The sequence below is a fragment of the Patagioenas fasciata genome, chromosome 3, assembly GCF_037038585.1.
Source record: "Patagioenas fasciata isolate bPatFas1 chromosome 3, bPatFas1.hap1, whole genome shotgun sequence".
In the NCBI taxonomy this organism is placed as follows: domain Eukaryota; kingdom Metazoa; phylum Chordata; class Aves; order Columbiformes; family Columbidae; genus Patagioenas; species Patagioenas fasciata.
Genome location: NC_092522.1, coordinates 61,891,953 through 61,911,358, shown reverse-complemented (window position 1 = coordinate 61,911,358; position 19,406 = coordinate 61,891,953). Strand labels below are relative to the sequence as shown.

The 19,406-nt window shown below is 38.1% G+C and overlaps 1 protein-coding gene across 3 annotated transcripts in view; it reads right to left on the bottom strand.

Moving 5' to 3' along the window:
- SNX9 (sorting nexin 9) overlaps positions 1-19,406 on the bottom strand; it is a 63,849-nt gene that overhangs the window by 27,314 nt on the left and 17,129 nt on the right. For all 3 annotated transcript variants that reach the window (XM_065835094.2, XM_065835093.2, XM_071806445.1), the window contains exons 2-4: positions 16,230-16,316; positions 13,602-13,676; positions 12,396-12,518 (exon numbers count right to left, since the gene is read on the bottom strand). In XM_065835094.2, coding sequence (XP_065691166.1) covers positions 12,396-12,518; positions 13,602-13,676; positions 16,230-16,316 — 285 coding nt within the window. The remainder of the gene's footprint in view (positions 1-12,395; positions 12,519-13,601; positions 13,677-16,229; positions 16,317-19,406) is intronic.

Here is a 19,406-nt window from a genome sequence, read left to right as displayed (position 1 = left end):
CGACACTATCAAACCTTTAAGACTTGAAAACACTGTTGATATCGTGTAACACCTGGTCTGTACGTACAGAATCCCCAGGATCTGGAAATTAAGACCAGTCCCCCAGGCTGGGGGGAAATGGCCATTCAGAAGACTCAAAAAAGAGTCAGTGGGTCTCTAGGAACTGATGGAGTGAAAGATTACATGGAAAGCTTTTACATTGATAGCTTGGACGACTTTTTTGAAGAATGAAACGGATGCAAGAACACCCCTCCCTAAGGGAGCGATATCATTGAGGTCTGCCTAATTCTTGCATAGCTGATAGACAGTGCCACTCCAAGCGACCACAAAGAAGTTGCTGGTACCTTATACAAGCCTGCTCTTCCTATGATCTTCACCTGATATGAGTTTATGTAAAGATAAATAACTTTACATGCCATCAGTCAGAGTTTATTATCTTTGCTAAATGAAAACACATACACTGGGGCCAATCACACTGAAAAGTGTTGCCTGCTTGTAACCCTAGAAAAGAATAGATTTCATAATATTTATTTGCCTATACTTCTGCAATATATGTTGTGCTGATCACTGGCAAATGAAAGCCCAGAAGTGGGATGATTGCCAAAAGGCTGAGTAAAGTTTTCCTCTTCACTGTAGTTCATGTGAAATCTGGTACATGAGTGGGTGGCAAAGAAAACTTAAAATCTGCTGCAAAACAAGGGGGAGCATTAACACTGGGTACACTACTAAAGAATGACTGTCAAGAGCGATCATCACCACACTCGCTGACAGGTGCCGATATACACTAAAGGCTGCACAACAAGGGAAACGGAATACTTAAACGGCCCTCTCAGATGTCTTACCTGTATGTATCTATAGGGAAGCACTATTCAAATCAGTAAATTTTACTTCTGAGGTGTCTAAGAAAGCTCTGGAGCTCCTGCCCTTAAGTGTATCACCCACAGGCTATAAAATGGGTGGGATGTGTTATTCCCATTCAGCTCCTTTTAGCCAAAGGGTCCACATTTCTTTCTGAGGCACTGGGGAGGAGGGTAAGAGATGGGTTAGGAATGAATATATAGGCAGCATCTCTCAAAGAGCATTTACAGGTCTCTGTTATCTTTCTTTAGTGTTTGCCCACATGCATACAAACTTCCTACACTTCTAAGCGGCAAAAAAAATCAGTAAATGTGGAGAAGGGTTCAGGAATCAGTCCTGTGATCCTGTGGAGGACCAAGACAAGACACAGCATTTATTAAAAGGGTAATCTCAGTTCCAGTCAGGAGTTCTGTGTATCTCAGCAGCTAACAAATTCCATACAAGAAGCCATTCGTGTGGCTTAGCTCTGATTTAATAAACCCTAATTAAGCCAGCAAGTATTTCTGTAAGTGATGAAAATACATGTTTTCACACCTTTACTTTTACATAACCGAAGCTGATAAATCCCCTGATGTCTCTTTAGTCCGCAAAAAAAAAAGAAAAGCCCTTGCAAGAAGCTGTTATTCAGTCAATATAACTTGATACAGCACACCTAACATCCAAGTATGTGAGCAATCTCAACTGTAAATGTACAGAAAGGAATGCCACATAACACATAATTAAGAAACCAATCAACCTTCAAATGAAACACTGCATCTCTTTGCTCTGCAAGGTAACCTCAAACAAGTACCCTGAGATTAAATTCAAGGATAAATTCCATAAAGGCAGATGATATTCCTTTTTGTCGATTATTATGGACTTGCTCGCTCCTACTGTTCTAGGAGAAAAAACACCACAAAAAGGCGATTTCAGGAACAGACAGAGGGAACATGTTACTAAGTATTTTAAGAGTCTTCCATTAAGGGCAGATTCAGACTTGCTATAGAAACAGATCGTTACAGGTAGAGGACTGGGCAGAGCTGAAAAAGTCTAGTAAGATTTTAAAGATCTAATAGTTGAATGAGAAAAAAATTCCACCACAACAGGAAAATCCTCAGCTTGGGAGTAAAATGTCAGTATCTTTACCAAATGAATCATGAATTAAATAGGAAAAAGTGACATCTTTGCTATTTTCCAGAGAATCCAAAGGTAAAGACAGTAAAGCTAAGTCACTAAAGTGTCTCTCTACCCTGGTTAAAGATTTTTTTTGACCTCTTGGCCAACGATGTTGTCCCTGGCAGACTTCTTTCTCATATTAATGGATGGTCCTGATGGACAAACAGATCCATGCTACTCCTGAGGGAAAAAAGCCAAAACAAACATGATGTTCAGATGCTAAAACTAAGTTGAGTACCTAAAAATATCTAGGTTACTGTGTCATCAAGAATGACTTCCAACTGTAAGAAAAATACCTTGAAATCTACTCTGAGACAGAAGTCATGCTGAAGTAGAAAAAATAAGTCTGACCAAATCGAGGGAAGTCCAGGACAGCCAAAGCTGCATTGAGAAGTGTTACACTCTAGAAAAGGGGTTGAGTAGACACAGCACAGGGGAATGGCAGAAAATACAATAAAAGTCATGGTGCAGGAGCTGAGTAGCTCACAGGAATGGACTTACCTCTCCAGTTTTGTAGCTGCCTTAGTTACCTGCATAGAGACAAAGCCTTAGGCAAACTCAGACATTACACTAAACTCAGATTCTTTGGATAACAGCCTCTGAATAGATACATTCTAAAACAGTAAGTGAATATAGACAGTCACCCTAAAAATCAAGCTTTTTTCCTCCAGGAAGAAATGTGAAGCACTAAAAGACTATTCTGCTGTGATCACAGACTGCATTCGCTGTGTTGAATACTGAAGGATAGCAGATACTGAAGGAGCTGTCATGTCCACGATATTTTATGCCCAAGCTTTCTTCCTGATAAATCATTACCTTAGCATTGTGGTCCTGGGCAACTCTCCCATTTCTGAAGGAAGGGTCTCTTTCCTGTTGTAAAATTTAAACATGTTTTCTCCTTAGAGAAATCCTCTGGAAAAAGCAAAAGTGGAGATGGGCTAGACTTTAGGGGATAAACAACCTTAGGGACTCACTTATTACCGTGTTCCTGCAGATAAATACATGAAAGCAACAGGACGAAGCACCTCCAGAGGCAGATGACAAAGAGGCAGTGGCAATGCTGTCCAAGAAAGCCATTTGCTCCTCAGCTGCTCCCATCATCTCACTTCCTTCCAGAGGAAACCATCATCCAGCACCTCTACGCTCAGCCCCACTGCCCCCTTCATCATGCAGCCCCTGCAAAGGAGCTGGCCTTTGCCTGCTCACAAACCACACCAAGCTGAGGCACACCTACTCAACACTCCTTGCTTTCCCCAGGAGAAAAAAAAAAAAGCCAAACCAAAGCACCAATGGAAGAGCTGAGTTACTACCATGAAGAGCAGAGTAGTTAGTTTTTTGCTCTTTTCCCACTTCCAGTCCCATTTCCTTACTTGTGAGGTTATTCGCAGCCAAAGTGGACTAGAGGCTGCACTGCTTCTGCACAGTGCAGGCACAGGATTTCCAGCTATTAACTCCTGATTCAGCTCAAAAGAAGACGTATTTGAAGTACAGTATGGTCTTTTAGAAAGATACATAATTTAGACTTAAGCAAAGAATACTCAGTGATTAGACAAGCGGAGTGAAAACACACATCTACTGTCACCCCCACTGCTTAAAAGAAATTTGTTTGCTTAGTTTCAACTTTCATCCACTAAAAAGCTTATATGCATTTATTCAATAGACTCCTCTCAGGCTTCTGTTTTTGTTACTCACACCTGCACACGTAAATGGCAATCAAGTCACCTCTTCATATCCTTGGCTTCTCTTGAGCTGATTTCAATCCCTAATGGTTTCTCCTTGAAACACAGATGAGAAATTTCAGACAGTCTCCCAAGTAGCAGTCACAGCAATGCCAGAAAACAGAAGAAAGACTCCCCGTTCCTCTCCGATATTCTCTAGACATCCCAAGATCAGGCTACAAAGATTAAACAAGGCTTTATCCTTCCTTTTTGGAAAAATCACTCTCCATTTTCATTTGGAAACAGAGGACAGGGGTTTCCCTTGTCGCCTTTTGGGTTTTTTTTTGAGGAGCTGAAGAGTATTACTGGCTAAGGCTTTTTCAGCTTACCATGTTCAATTACAAATGCCTGTGATTTCACTTAAAATAAGTGCTCAGTGACCAATGAACCAAACAAAAAATTAAAAAAATAAATCAGTACGGAAACTATATACTGCAGTAAGCCCCCTGCTGTGGTGAAGGGGTCATGCTACACACGCACGCCACATGCTGCTCTAAGTGTGCGAGCAAATAGAAATACTCACAGGAGGGCTGAAAAAATTGTTACCATTATAAGCTAAAATATTCTTCATATAGTTAATGTCAAACTACTAGATCACAAGGCTACCTCATGAAATACATCAAATGACAACAAAGCTGCAAGAAAAAGCATATGCAAACATTGTAAATTGTGGAAAACTATTTTAATAGCCAGATTTTGCCTGAGGGTGTGAGTGCAAATTAAGGAGTGATCGCAGCACTATAGTTTAACAACCTTCTGCCTAAACCTTTGCATTCCACTGGGACACCACAAAAAAGTTCAAGACAGCTTCATAGTTGGAATTGGTACAATCATGGTCATATATTGGACTGGTTCTTTTTTCAAGATGTGAACGTAATTCATTTCAAAGCAAGCCACTGTGTCTAGTACTGTATGGAAGTCACTGCCTGGCACTTTAGTTTTCTAGAATTATGGTTTGGTTTTGTTTTTTTCCTAGAATTTAGTTAAGAGTTGGTCACAAATTCCTGTTATCAGTCTGAATGCAATATTGTGATTAAGATGTCGCTACAGGGGAAAGATTTGCTTTCAAATTTCACACAGTAATGGAGGATGTTACAGTATCATTATCTGTAACAGGAACTAGAAGTTACTAATCATGAAAGCCAAACTAGCACAGAACAGTCGAGGGCTTTTTGTTGTTGTTCTTCTTAGTTCTTTTACTTCTGAAGAGCTCTAACTCACTGGTTTTGCTTGTTCTTTTTAGATATCTTTTGCACTATGCCCTTCTAGACATGACTTATGCACACAGAGAGACAACTTTACACTTAATCTTAAAAACACATACGCTTATGCAGAGCTAAGGTTTATTACTCAAGAAAACCACACTTTCCAAAGTCCATAAACAATTTTAACTGTAACTTCCATGGTGAACCTACTTGTCTATTTTATAAGGTAATTTAGTATACTGGTTTAACAAGACAAACTGGACTCAAACAAATGCGTGAGTCACATTTCCCATGACAATACTTCCACTTCACTGCACACACAGCAACATCAGAGAATAGAAATTCTGTTACAGGAATTCAGTAACATGCATGTCAAAAATTTCCACGTAAGCAGAATAGCGCAGTCTTAATCAGAGCACTGTACTTATTTTCTTCAATCTTAGCATTTATTGCTGCTCGCAGCAGTTCAGGGTGGAGGATGTTATGGTATGCAAATTTAACAATGACAATTTGCCTTTGCAGCAGTAAGTTGCAACAAGTGGAAAAGATATGAAGTAAAGCTCTGGGTGTAGCTTCTTTAGCATCCTCCTTGTGCACATCACAACAACCTACCTCTACATACCAGGCAACTTAGGAGTTGTCTCAGCTCCTGCACACCAAACTACATGTTTTCGCTACTATTTATTCATCCTGCCTATACAGAAGTTCCAGAGTTTTCTAAAGTGAAAGGGCTTTCTACACATAAAACACTAGATTTATTTTCATATCCTTCAATAACTGTGTAGCAGCTTATCTTCCCTCTACCAAGAAACTATCCCCAGTGATTTCACACTTACCACTGGATAAAACAATACAAACAGGAGAGGTTCTGTCAGTTGGTTCCTGCATCTACTCACGGGCCCCTGCTGCTCTGCCCACAACATAACTGAAGACAAAAAGCATGTGGATTCTCTAAGGTCACACTGGAATTGACTGACAAATCTGCAATTCACAGAAATACCAACTCTCAGGATACTTATTTTATCCAGAGCTGAGAAGAGCTGTATAGTCATCTCATACAGAAGTAGACGTGGCAGTGATTAGAGAATCAGCGTCAAGAAAAAGGAACAATCTCCTTTACAAATGCAACTTATGGTTAGCTACAAGAACTATTTTTATATCTTAAATACTGTGAAGCCACATCTACAGCTCTTACATCAACATAGCTGGTGATCCATTTCCACCCTGAAACAGACAAGCAGTATTCCACTTTAAGTTAATTTATACATTTTTATAGTAGTTTTTTATTCTTCAGAGAGGAAGAAAAAAAAAAAAAAGCTAGACTTCAAGCTCTAGAGGGAAAGGAAGAAAAACCACACAGATTAAAATATATAGTATACTGAAATTTATAGCATTTCTATCCTATGTTCAAACATGCACTTTACACAGGCTGTAAATAGCTGGACTACATTATGGCTAATTGTACATACAGTTCGTTTCCAGACCGCTAATGAGCCTACTGCACAGATCAAGTTTTAGCTTCTTCATAAGGAAAACTAGTTTGGGTCAATATACTTGTTATTTAGATTTAAGGTAGATGAAATCTAAATAACTTAGATAAACACTATTGTTAAAATGGAAAGCTAATATTTGTTCACAACTTCTAAAACATTTTAAGTTAGATAAATGAAAAACCACCATAGGTTGTGGTTTAGAATGGAGAGAGAGATCACTGCTGTTAGAACAGCAGTTTCTGAACCTGGTACTAGCATTTATTTTGCGCATGTTCATCTGTGATTTGAGAAGCACTGGTCTTGACCACCAAAAAAACAACAACAAAAAAACAACAACAGAAAAAAAACAAACAAGCCACAGTTGGAGGAGACCACTCACAATGAATTTACATTACTGCTTGTATTTCCATACATATTTTAATTATAAAGGCTCCAAATGCAACCCAGGTAACAAAGTCTTGGTCAACTGCAATGAGAAATACTCTTGAAAAGTGTGAAATGGGATATCCATTGTTGTTACAACCAGTGGAAGCAACTCAGCATCAAAGAAATACCACAAGAGAAAAATATATCTCATTTTGCATCAGAAATGAGAAATTTTGGGTTCAGTGTATTTCAAGATGTTTATTTGGTTTAAAAGGCCAATAATTTATATTTATTTCAATGCCATTATTGCCAGCGTCATTCTAATACCAGAAGAGTCTACAGATAACTTTTATATACATATAGATATATATATAGAGAGATATAGATATATATATAGATAGATATGTATATATATACGCAATTCTAACAAATAGAAAAAACATCAGTGCTAATATAGTTACTCACTAGTTGTTCTAAATGACAGTCTAAAATTAGCAACCTGCATTGCTGCTCAGAGGAACAGGGGATTGACAAAGAAAGATTTCTCATTCTCTTTGCTTCCTCTGTCCAAGGGCTACAGGGTCAAAACAGCCCAAGAGCCGTACAAAACCATGGAACAGTCTCCACCTTTGGCAACTAAGGCTTCTTTAAATTGTATTTCGTTGAACAATTTTTAAAAGGCTTTTCAGGCATTAAACCATAAATGTGGGGTATGTGTAACATTAAAACCTCCTATCTGCTTTTCTTAGTGTAAAAATAGTTACCTCGAGTCATTTTTTCCCCTTGTTTCTGTTTAATTAGCTTCATTACTTCCTCTGATTGCTTTTATCTCCCCAATACCTTCTTCAGGTAGCTCTTTACAAAAGCAGTTGCAAGCTTCACCAAGGCAGCTATTGTTGGGACGTGACTGATGCAGGGAAAGAGCTGGGGAAGAGTGAACTGCTGCTCAGGGTCATGCAGAATTCTCCTCATCTCCTTAGGAAGAACCCCTGTGCTCCTTTTCTACTGTCACTTCACATCTGTGGCAAACCCAGGCAAGGTACAACACTAAAGTGTTGCTGTGGTCGTTGTATCTTTTCTCAGTGAAAAAAAGGAAGTAAAAGCAGCTGCTTTTGATTATTGCTTATTAATTACTTTTGAAGAGATTACTTACTTAACAAGAACAAAAAACCTACTTAGAAAATGACACACAGGGAATAGGGCAGCGCTTGAGCTGCTGACGTTTTCTTCACACCAAAAAGCTATGGATTCCAGAGCAGGAAACCAAAAGCCCCTTGTTTGCCTGGAAAGCAAAAGGGGATGTGTGTAGACAGAGTGAGGAAGTTAAGTTTTATTTTGAGAGATATGTATGCTTAGAAACTGAACTGGGAAAGCTGTAATGATTTAGGGTTCTGTATTACATGTAAGATTGCTACTTAAGAAAAGCAGTTGTCCCCAGACCTATCTGGGTATATGAAGATACGCTAGCAAAAATACAAAGTATAAAGCTAAAAAAATCAATTTGTTGGAATTTTTTAAAACCCTGTCAGAAGCACATTGCCATTTGAGATCTATTTCTAAATAAATAGGCTAACCAGTTCAGAACTTTAAAAATAAAACTAAGACAAAATCACAAAGTCTGCATTCAAATACAACTGGTTGTACTGGTTTTGGCTGGGATAGAGTTAATTTTCTTCAAAGTAACTGTTACAGTGTTATGTTTTTCATTTGTGACCAAACCAGTGTCAATAACACAGGGATGTTTTAGCTGTTGCTGAATAGGGCTTGTGTACTACCAAGGCCTTCTCTTTCCCATCCTACCCCACCAGCAAGGAGGCTGGGGGTGCTCAACAGGCCAGGAGGGGACACAGCTGATCCCAAATGACCAAAGGGATATTCCATAATATATGACATGGTGCTCAGCAATAAGTGCTAAGAGGAAGATGGAAGTGGGGTACATATGGAGTGGTGGTGTTTGTCTTCCTAAGTAACAGTTACGTGTGATGGAACCCAGCTTCTCTGGAGATGCTGAAGACCTGCCTGCCCATGGGCAGTAGTGAATTAATCCCGTTTTGCTTTGCTCGCATGTTCAGCTTTTGCTTTACCTATTAAACTGTCTTTATCTCAATTCACAAGTTACCTCACTTTTACCCTTCCAATTCTCTCCCCCATCCCACAGCGGGGAGTGAGCGAGCAGCTGGGTGGGGCTGAGCTGCCAACTGGGATTAAACCACAACACTGTGGTTTAACTGGTCTCTTAAAAAAAGAAAACAAAAAAAACCCCACACTCGCACCTTTCAACTCAGCCAGATTTATTATTTTTAAGGAGGCTTAGTACGGAAAGACTACACAACAACCTGGGTTTTGTATTACTGTTAGAAGAATGGAAGAAATTCTAAGAATTAAAACACCTTTTGACTTACTGAAACTGAGGAGTGGGAGTGTTGTGTGATTACGTGTATGTTAAAGTGATTTAATATTTACAGAAAGCAATTTCTTCAATATAGTAATAGTAAGAAAAATCCTCAAACATCCTCTTTATTTAGAAGTGATTTTTATAAAGTCTTCTTGTAATAAATTGCTACCCCCATGTTACTATAAATTATAGATAACATAAAATGTCAGCATTTAGGAATGCTGCTATTTTTATTTAGTCCACCAGACTACCTCTATGAACATCTTAGTTACCACCACTGTGCCACCTCCAGCATTAATTCTCTTTACACTGACACATAATTTGTCATTTTTCTTTGCTCTCCATAGCCTGAACGCAAAAGTTACGTTTAAGATTAAGTGCTTTGTATATTGATCTTGTCACTCATTAAGGCACTTGAAAAGGGTAAGTCAATTGCTTGCAACTGTGCATCTGAACACAGATCAATCCAAAGTGCCTGAGGGAACTCATGTTAAACAATGCAAATGTTATTATAGCCAAATGCAGAGTAATATGTCTAGAAAGATGGGTCATACCCACAAAGTAGAAGATTGTATTCTTATAAAGAGTGGCTCTAAAAGAGAAGCCAGTATGTGCAACTCAGTATAACCTCCTGATGCACTATTACAGGAATCAATGCAACCTTTCACTGTATCAGGCTTTTCTACACCAGAACAGCAACATCAAACCTGACATCATGCGATGTACACAGGAGCAATATGCATATTTTACACACAATTCACAAGATCAAAGGGACTGCAGGAGAAACTTTTCTTTGAGGGCAGGAAAAGTGTCTTATATCGGACAAATAGGACAAACAGAATTTCTTAATCAAGAGGACAATGATTTTTGCAAGGATAAGATATCATGCACTAGAGAGCTTTCTGATATGGGAGAAAGGCCTAACAGCTGAAAGTGGAAGCCAGACTGCTTAGTGTACAAATTAAATACTTGTTAACAATAAGCCACTGAAAAAAACTACCAGATATGTCAAAAGCTGAAGAAACCAGAAATCAAGATCTGCTGTTTTTCTAGAAACTATCTATAACTAAACAGCAGTGAATGAACTCGGTTAAAGAAAAAAACTTGAGAAAAGAGAAATAACTTATGATATAAAATCCTGATCACACAACAAGATGGGTCCTGCTATGAATAAACACAAAACCAAAAGACCCAAATGCACTAGCCTGAGGAAATCTACTTCCCCTACATCTTGCGTGGCTTTGACTGCATTCAGGTGCACGGCTCTGCTCCTCTCTCTCTCCTATTAATATAAGCAATACAGTTTTACTGTAATACACTATAGTACACTGGTTCTCTCAACAGTCTCACACAGCATTTGAAGAAGAGTGGAGAGGAACAGGATGAAAGATTAAAGCACTGACACATATAAGACAAGGTGTTTGCCTTAAGTTACTCCTTTTGTTAACATGTTATGAAGAAACTACAATTTGTATGTATTGCAGGGCCAGTATACTGCTGATCCTGTGTCAATTGTATTGTAAAGTGATTATATTTTTCAAGCTTTTCTCACCCCCAGAAACGTAACTTCCAAAACTAGATTGCCATAGTAATTCACTATTATTTAGAATTTAACAGATACCTATCAGAGCTTGATCTGTGCTTAGCACAAGGCACACGTGCCTAGAGAAGGGAATAAAAAAGCCCTTGCCTGTATAGGGGGAAAGTTTAAAATAAAGGTATTTCTACCACCATGCTAAATATTCTGTATATTATCTTAGTAATTAATTCTACCTAGATTAAAGTAATTTTCTTTTCCTTCAGAGGAGAAACAGTATTCAGATTTTACAGGAGTAGCCGCTGCAAATATTTCAAGCTTCCCCAAAAGTAGCGTTTGTCTAGGAACTCTATAGGAGAAAAAATAAGGGCAAGGTTAACAGAGCAGAAGAAATGAGGTTCCTACCTCCACCTTCAAATTACTGTACATCTGACTGATGGAAAATGAACCTATAATCAGTACTTTTGGCTCAGTCTGACATGAGAAATTCATGAGGCATTTCAAGAGTTCTGTGTTTAGCTTAAACATTAACTGGGCATCAATTAAAAAAAAAAATAGTTATAAACACTGAGATAGCCACAGTGAGGTCTGGAGTTCTCACTATGTGTGCAATCAAAGAATGAGAATCCTGGTAATGTCCAGCTGAATACAAGGAAGCACAAATCAAACACTATACTGTTGCATTTGCAGTCATAAGAAACATGTCCTATGTACAGTTTTCAAGAGATCTCGTTTCATGTCAAAGTCCTACAGTGTAAGTCACAATTAAGGAAACTAATAACTGATATTTAACTGACTCACAAACCAGGTATGTGTCCCCAGCTGCTACTATAAGTAAACTGTTTACTTCCTAACACAAAAGAGCTTTGCATAGTGCTGTTGGAAGCAGCAGATTTTCTACTGCTGCTGACCTGTGGACTTCAGAATGTTTAACTGTTCCTACGTGTGGGACATGCAGCAGTCTGTAGACCACAATAAACAGCTTGTGTTTAAGATAATGTATGTCCTCAGATATCTAAACTGAAACTAAATACTTGCTGCTTAATGAAATGACACCAGGCAAAAAACTATTCATAGAGTGAGGAATAAAAAAAGGAAACGAAAAATATTCTTCCAGTGAAACCAAAGTCAGCCTCTTCTCCAACTGACTAGGGACAAAACACGAACTTGCTTCATCTTTTTTAATCAAAGACACAACTCTCACTCAAATTCTGAAAGAGGAAAGTATCCATTCACTCCGGCTGATGATGCATAGACCACCCAATTGCAGCAGACATTTTTTAAAAAAGAAAGCTTTGGTTCCTTAAAAAAGTTAGCATACTAACACAAGTAACTTGAAGATAAAGTAAATTTGCTAAGAGTGCTCTTAGACAGATGTACAGAGATTGAGGTAGTCACAGATTTACATAACTGCAGACTGGAAAGAATTAGAACACTCTATTTCTCAAAGTGTCAGAATACTAAATTTTCCTTCCAGCAGTGAAAGTATCTGAACATTCACACATACCATTAATATGCAACAAAAGCATTCCCTAATGAAAACACAGTTACTTCAATTAGTACTTTTATGAAGGTTCACAAATACAGTACAGCACAACTGAAGAGTGCAAGTAGTTATCTCAACAAAAGTCTCCATGCCCACTGTGCCTGAAAAACCACAAGACATACCTGATTACTGCTTTTTGCAGCAGAGTTGGTCTGAGCTATATTTGAAGCAAGGGAATCAAAAAAGGCTTGGTCAGCTAATGAGTTACCGCAGCTAATTCCATCTTTTGCACCTTCAGTTATAATCTGAAATGAAAAAAAGTTGCAGAATATTTTTCATGCTTCCATTATGATTAATCAAATAATGCTGTTTATCATATATAATCATCCTAACATTCATGCCACTATTCTTTCAGATGGCTGCATATACCCTTTCTGAATTCAAATTCTACAGAACCTTTTACAAGAAACTGATGTGATAATCTGAAGTATTTACTTTCATGACAGACAGAATTGGTTTGCGTTGTAACAGCGTAACACACAGGACTGTTGTAGCAGTGAACACCTATCTATAAATTCATTAGGGATTAACAAGGTTGTTAACATTACTGCTTAGAGACTGGGAACTCAATACTCAGAGGATCAGTTAGGGACAGCAAGTTTGGAGAGCCAAAAGCTACTAGACTATAAGCTTGCCAATCCCTCTTTGTAAATAAACACAGCACTGGTGTAGAAAGGAAGGCATATGCCTTAAAGAGGAGGCTGCAGGAATTACAGCCAGTCTTCCCCTAACTGGCAACCTGCAGACATACAGACACTGGGTCCTCCGAGAGTGAACTGGATTACAGTCTCTGCATTGAGACTCCCACCATCCCAGTCTTGAAACAAAGAGCAGATCAACATACACTAAAAAAAAACAGAAAAGCCCTCAGGAAGAAGATGAATAGTCCCTGGATTTGGGATTCCATACCCTGAACCCCAAAAATGGAGTTCCACTCCAGAGATTTATAAGATGTGGCAAATCATCCACATGAACACCAGTGTGAACTTGCACTGGTTGTTTTACTTCCATATTTGTATCTTCAGACAAGAAAACAAAACAATTATTGGATCACAAGAGCCCCAGAAACAGACCCAAGGTAGCTCATGTTATGTAGATTACCAGTATTTATCATAGACAACCTTGTGTTGCATTTCTTGGGAAACCACTACAAAGCACAGTAGCTTTGGATGGCATATTTGCACTGGTCTCCAAAGCCAGCTACAGTTGCTCCAGTAAGCTCTAACATTGGAAGATTTCTGTTTGACCACTACAGTGTGATCAGCAAACCAGAAGATGGCGTTTTCGGTAGTTCTGCTTTCTTAGTGTAAAGCAATGTAGCCACTTACCTCAACGTAATCTGTTGGAACAAGTCCTCTCTCACCTTGGCTGTTTTTTCCTTCTAACCAGCCTCCACCAACATCCTAAAAGAAGTGATCATACAGAAAGAGTTTTGTTAAATGGATCCCACAGCATGTTTTAAACAGCTCAGGAGGAAGCACTGTCTGGCTGTCAAACGCAATGTTTGAAATACAGTTATGACTGTATGACCATGAGCAAACTCACTTAAATCTCCTGAAGCAGCAGATACTCATTCAAACAGAGCAGAGGCCGTGTTTGTTTACACTGCTATTGTGGACTACAGATTTAACAAGCATGAGGGGGAAAAAGGTTGATCTACAGCACTTCTGATCATTTATGAAACCACAGTCAATTAACTGTTTGGACATAGACTGCATCAAAACACAGGTACTAGTGTGCCAATTCCAAAGCATTAATTTAATCAACAGATTATACATAAACATGACTCAAGGAATAAAGCTGTTGGTAATATCTGTAAAGTCTCTGCTTCACTTATTGAAGGTGCAGAGGTATGTACTGAGTGGGAGCTATAACCCATACAAATATTAAGGATAATATCAAGATTAAGAGGGCATGTGCCATGCAAGATCTGGAGACATTCTTTCTAGCTTACTCTTAATTTCAGAGGTAGGTCCCATGTTACTAGTTTGAAAAGAACTAACACAGTTCAGCTCTGATCTCAGTGGGGCATCTTATTATTGTCTGTTTTTTAAAAAACACATTCTACATACACTAAGAAACCTTTGCAGTTAAGCAAAGTCAATTCCAGGAAAACATTATTGGGAACAAGCTAGTTCTGTTTTACATCAAGCTGTTCCTTGAACACATAGTTACATGTCAAGATAACTCACAACTGAAAATTGGAACCACATACACTGGACAGTAATTATTGACTTTCAGGTTTGCTTTATTTGCTTTTTAATTGATGTATTTGTTTATCACAGTTTTATTCTTTCACTTGGAAATTTTATGTAATCCTGCACATAGTAAAAGGTCTGCTTAGGTGTTCAAGATTTGAAACAATAAAGATCGATCAGTTATTGAAATGAACTTTCATTTGCTTTTTCTTATGTACCTAAAAGCTTATACTCAAGAACACAGAAACAACTAGACATCTTGAATTATAAATTCAACTAGCTTGGCTAAACTGCAAGACCAAAGACATCTGGAGCCAGAAGTCACATTTGCACCCCTGCACTTAAAAGCAATCATCAGTGGTCTTTCATGACTTATGCTATTGCTGTCTAAACTTACCATATTAAAAAAAAATATCAAAACCCTTTGTGGTAATCTAGCCCACAGTTTATTAATGGACAGCATAAAGTTTTACTTGGTTTTAAGTATTAGGTTGGCGCAAAAGTAATCGCGGCTTTGGACTGTGAATTTTAAATCATTATAACTAGGCTCAAACACATCTTTATTAATCAAAATAGGAACCATTAAGATGTGTTTGAGCCTAGATATAATGATTTAAAATTCACACTCCAGAACCGCAATTACTTTTGCACCAACCTAATATATTGCCTTAACATCAGGTGGCTTATTCAGCAAGAACTAGCTTAGAAGTGGTAAACTACTTATTTAGTCCCACTTTTGTGAAACTGCATTAAACTCCTGAACTCATTTAAAATGGTACCTCTGCCACAGCACAGTATACTATCCACAGAGGGTGCTGGTTCTACTAAATATCTGCTTCAAATATTGAAGGTCAGTGGAACTAAAAATTATCAGGATTATATATAATTAGGCTCTTCAAAGACTTAGTTTATTCTGCAGAACCCATGTTTCCTACACAACCAAATAAATAAAACCTGGCATCAAGATCAGGTGGTCTATGTTTGTATGTTTTAAAAGGAAAGTCTATTCACTGACCCATTTCACTAAACAAAACAAAAAAACAAAACAAAAAAAAAAAATCAAAACCAGAATCAACTAACACTTTGTTACTAAGGGTAAGAATTATATGTGACAATAAAAGCACACTCAAATTCAAGTTGCCCACACAAATCAAATGCCAGTACTCAAAATACTATTTAGTATTATCATAGTATTTTCACCAGTCCTTCCCTATGCCTTGTCCATATTGCTTTAATTATGAAAGGATACAGAAATTTAGTAACAAATCTTGTCACAAGTTCTTTGAAAAAAACTTGGAATGTTGAAGTCATTAAGAAACTCAAGATGGAGAAGGGACCTGGCATGTCAGACTGAAATGCAAGTGGCAAGCACCTGAAAGATTACATGCACAAAATTGTGGAACATCAGACACACACACACACAAAAAAAAAAAAAAGACAACACATTCAGATGTGAAAGGTATCATCATCATTAGCTCCTTCCTCTGCCTTGGCACTCAGCTCTGTTTAGAGGGGAACAAAGCTGAGCAAATTCTTAAGTGTGGGCACATCGTGAGAGGGCCGTTGTCCTCTAAAACTACCCATTGCATTTGTTTCCACAAAACTATTAGAGAACTCTCTGCATTTAGTTTATTCGCTAATTCTTCAGGGGAGGGTAACCAGGGTTTTCAGGTGCCACGAAGCACCTTTATTCTTCCATCTGCTAGAAGTAGATCAGGGAAGTGCACTGAAGCCTTGACTCCACCTCAGTTTTCTTACCGGGTTGGTAATTATGATGATCTCCCCTTCACTGACGGTCAGCTCGTTGTTTCCAGGCTCAGCAGCAAAATCATACATAACACGAGCCTGTATGTGAAAAATAATATAGCAGTGAGCCTTCTAGCTTATTTAGAAGATTTATGAAGTATCAGCACTACTTACTAAGTAGCAGAAAGAGTAAGCAGGGTAAGGCTGGATGTACAAAGAGCAACTCAGCATGTAGGAAGCTAATGTTTCTGAAAGTTGAACTCCAAACCGAACACCAACTCAAGTTTCACAACATGAAAATCTCCTCCAGAACTTGTTTAGAGATCATTATTGTCTTCTAGAAGGACTCACAGTTTAAGACTGGCTGTTCTCTGCCACGTGCAGAACTACATGCACAACATTTTCCAGGGGAAGAAGGAAAGGCTTCTAACTTTAGCAAACAATCCAATTAATTTTTTTTTCCCCTCCTACAGGACATATTCCAACTCCAACTTGGGTAAAGGGAACTGTTTCATAGAGCAAACAATTCAGAAAAACAAATAATTGCAGAAGTAAGTAACCAGTCTTGTACACAAAAAGCAATATGTAAAGTTATATTTCGAGACTCTTTGTACACTGGAGGAGCTATACAAATGCACAGTGAGAGCAGGCCAATTACATATTGGCACAAGGGGGGAAGGAAGAACAAAACCAAACTAATTCTTAAGTGTTTAGACACACAAAGGCTTTGCTGTGTACTCACTCTGCTACTACGCTACACAAGGAAATGTTATGTTTGAAACACTGACAAAGTTAACTAACATTCAAAGAACAATTCTGCTTCTTTATACAAAGAACTGTGACATAGCCTAAGATCATACTCCCAAACATTTTTTAATTGTCTTCTGTGAAATTCCTTTCTGATTTAAAAGCTAAGAAAGGTCTCAGGAATTACAAAGGGACAATATTTACTTCCTCACACACTGTTAAAATGGATGCAGAGAGAAACCACTTATATTTTTGCCTTGACTCTTAAAGGAAGATCTAGAATCAAAGTTTTAGCTTACCATTTAAAGTGGCATGTTAGATAAACTTTAAACTTGACCAAAACAAATGCCTTTTCAAAGCTTCTCTTACCCTGAAAGAAAACTCATCACACTAACAGAACTTACAAAAGATAAAAGACATCTCAAGTCTTTATGTTAGCCAGGTACCCCACAAGTAATTAATACATTATTTTATCTGATTGATGCCAATGCTGAGTTATCAAAGAGCAGCAAAAGGGAAAGCTAGACTACAGATCAGGAAAGGCACACAGAAAAAGTACACATTTTAACGGACAGTACTGACAGTTATAACTAAAATATCAATACTCAATATAGATTAGAGCAGCAGAAAGTTCACTTGGAAACACACCAGTTTCCCTACTGCATCTTGAGAAAGGCAAGGCTACAGTCTCATCTTCACCTGTAGGGCACACATGCTTTAGCTACCTCAGCTCATAATAGAAGTGGGCTTTGTCCCTGCAGATTAAAAAACTAAGTCCAAGAAAAACAATTTTATATTGGTGTCACTAATAACAGCAATGAGGTCCTTCTTGTACTTGGACATCAGGGAGAGAAAAAACAAAAAACCCACACCACACAAAAAACCCAAAACCAAACAAAAAAACTCACACGCACACAAAACAAAAACCTAATTGTTTCTGCCATAAAGATGACAGTAAAATAATGACTTCTGCTGAAAGCAAGTTATATGATATGAAAAAAACAGCAGAAGACCGCGATTCACCCTGAAGCCTTGCCTGTCTCTAAATTGCAGGTTGTTATGATCCCCACCTAGACATCCCTCCTTCTGACATAAAACCAGAGAAAACACAAGTTCACACACACACACCTCCCCTCCCCCCCAATTCTAATTTCATGTGGAAATACACTGGGCTGCTCAAGAGATACTTTATTTCAGTGTAAATAAAAGCCAGAGTGAGAATAAAGACGTTGTAGATTCACTGACAATGCTAATCCCAAACCATGTGCACAACAAACACTTGGTCTTCTCCATTAAAAAAGCACAACATTACAGAAAACCATGTGGCCCAAGCACTCTGCATGAATGCTTTTCCCTTAGAACTGAAGCTCTCAGCAGTTTCAGATAATGCCATGCAAAACCCAGATGAAGAGGAGATAACTGTTTTCAATAATAACACTGACTGTTTTTCATCCAGCAGAAAAATCAGGCCTCCATGCAAATGTAAGAATAAGCTGCCTTACTTTCCTTAGAAAGTAAACTGAAGAGAAGCAGCATATCTTTTGAAATACAAGAACATTTTAAGTAGCGGTGCAAAAAAGCGTCACTCTCCAGACCTGTCCCCTCAGCAGTAGTAGATGCAAGGTGTTGAACAGGTCCTTTTGACAGCAGGTTATCAATACTTATCTGGTTCCTGCAAGCTGATGTAACAAAGCTCAGATATTCAGCAGGAGAAATCAGCTTTCTTAACCAGGGAGACTTCCTAGTCTACTTCAAATGGTTCACAAGAGCATTAAGTTCTTCCTTTCGTTAACAGGAACAAAGAGAGCTCATCAGATCAAAGGCAGATTTTACCTGCCTTCAGGAAAACTGGCAAAACACCTCACAGGAACAGCCAGAATGAAGAAGTAGGATATATTTGGGTCTAATAAGAAATCGGATGCAAATACTCAGTTCTCCATATGTAGTATGGAAATAAAGTCACTAAGAAAAATCTGGAAGTATTCAGCTTGTAGGGAAGGAAAATCAAGAGAGATACATTGTGCCAAAGTCTATCCATTCCCCTGCTCTGGATTCCTTTTTCAGAAGTTCTTAAAAAAAACACAAAACAAAACAAACAAGTAGAAGGAAAAAAGTACAAAAATACCAAAATAATTTTTGCCTTACTGCAGTTCGAGAAATTGAAAAGAAAAAAAAATTGTAACTACTACTGAAACGGATTTTTACATTAAATTAAGTATTTGAAGTACATCTGTAACATAGTCTGTACACTGACATCTCAAATACGTTCTCCAGATTTTTTTCCTAGCACTCTCCATTCCACTTGCATTTCTGGACTCATTTGCCTAGTTGGGAATAAAGTCCCTAAGAACTCCTGGCAAGTAAACTTTAACACTACCCTCTGACTCTTGAGATTTAATGGGAAAGACAGTGTAAATTCAACCAATTCCAAAGCAAGTGAGA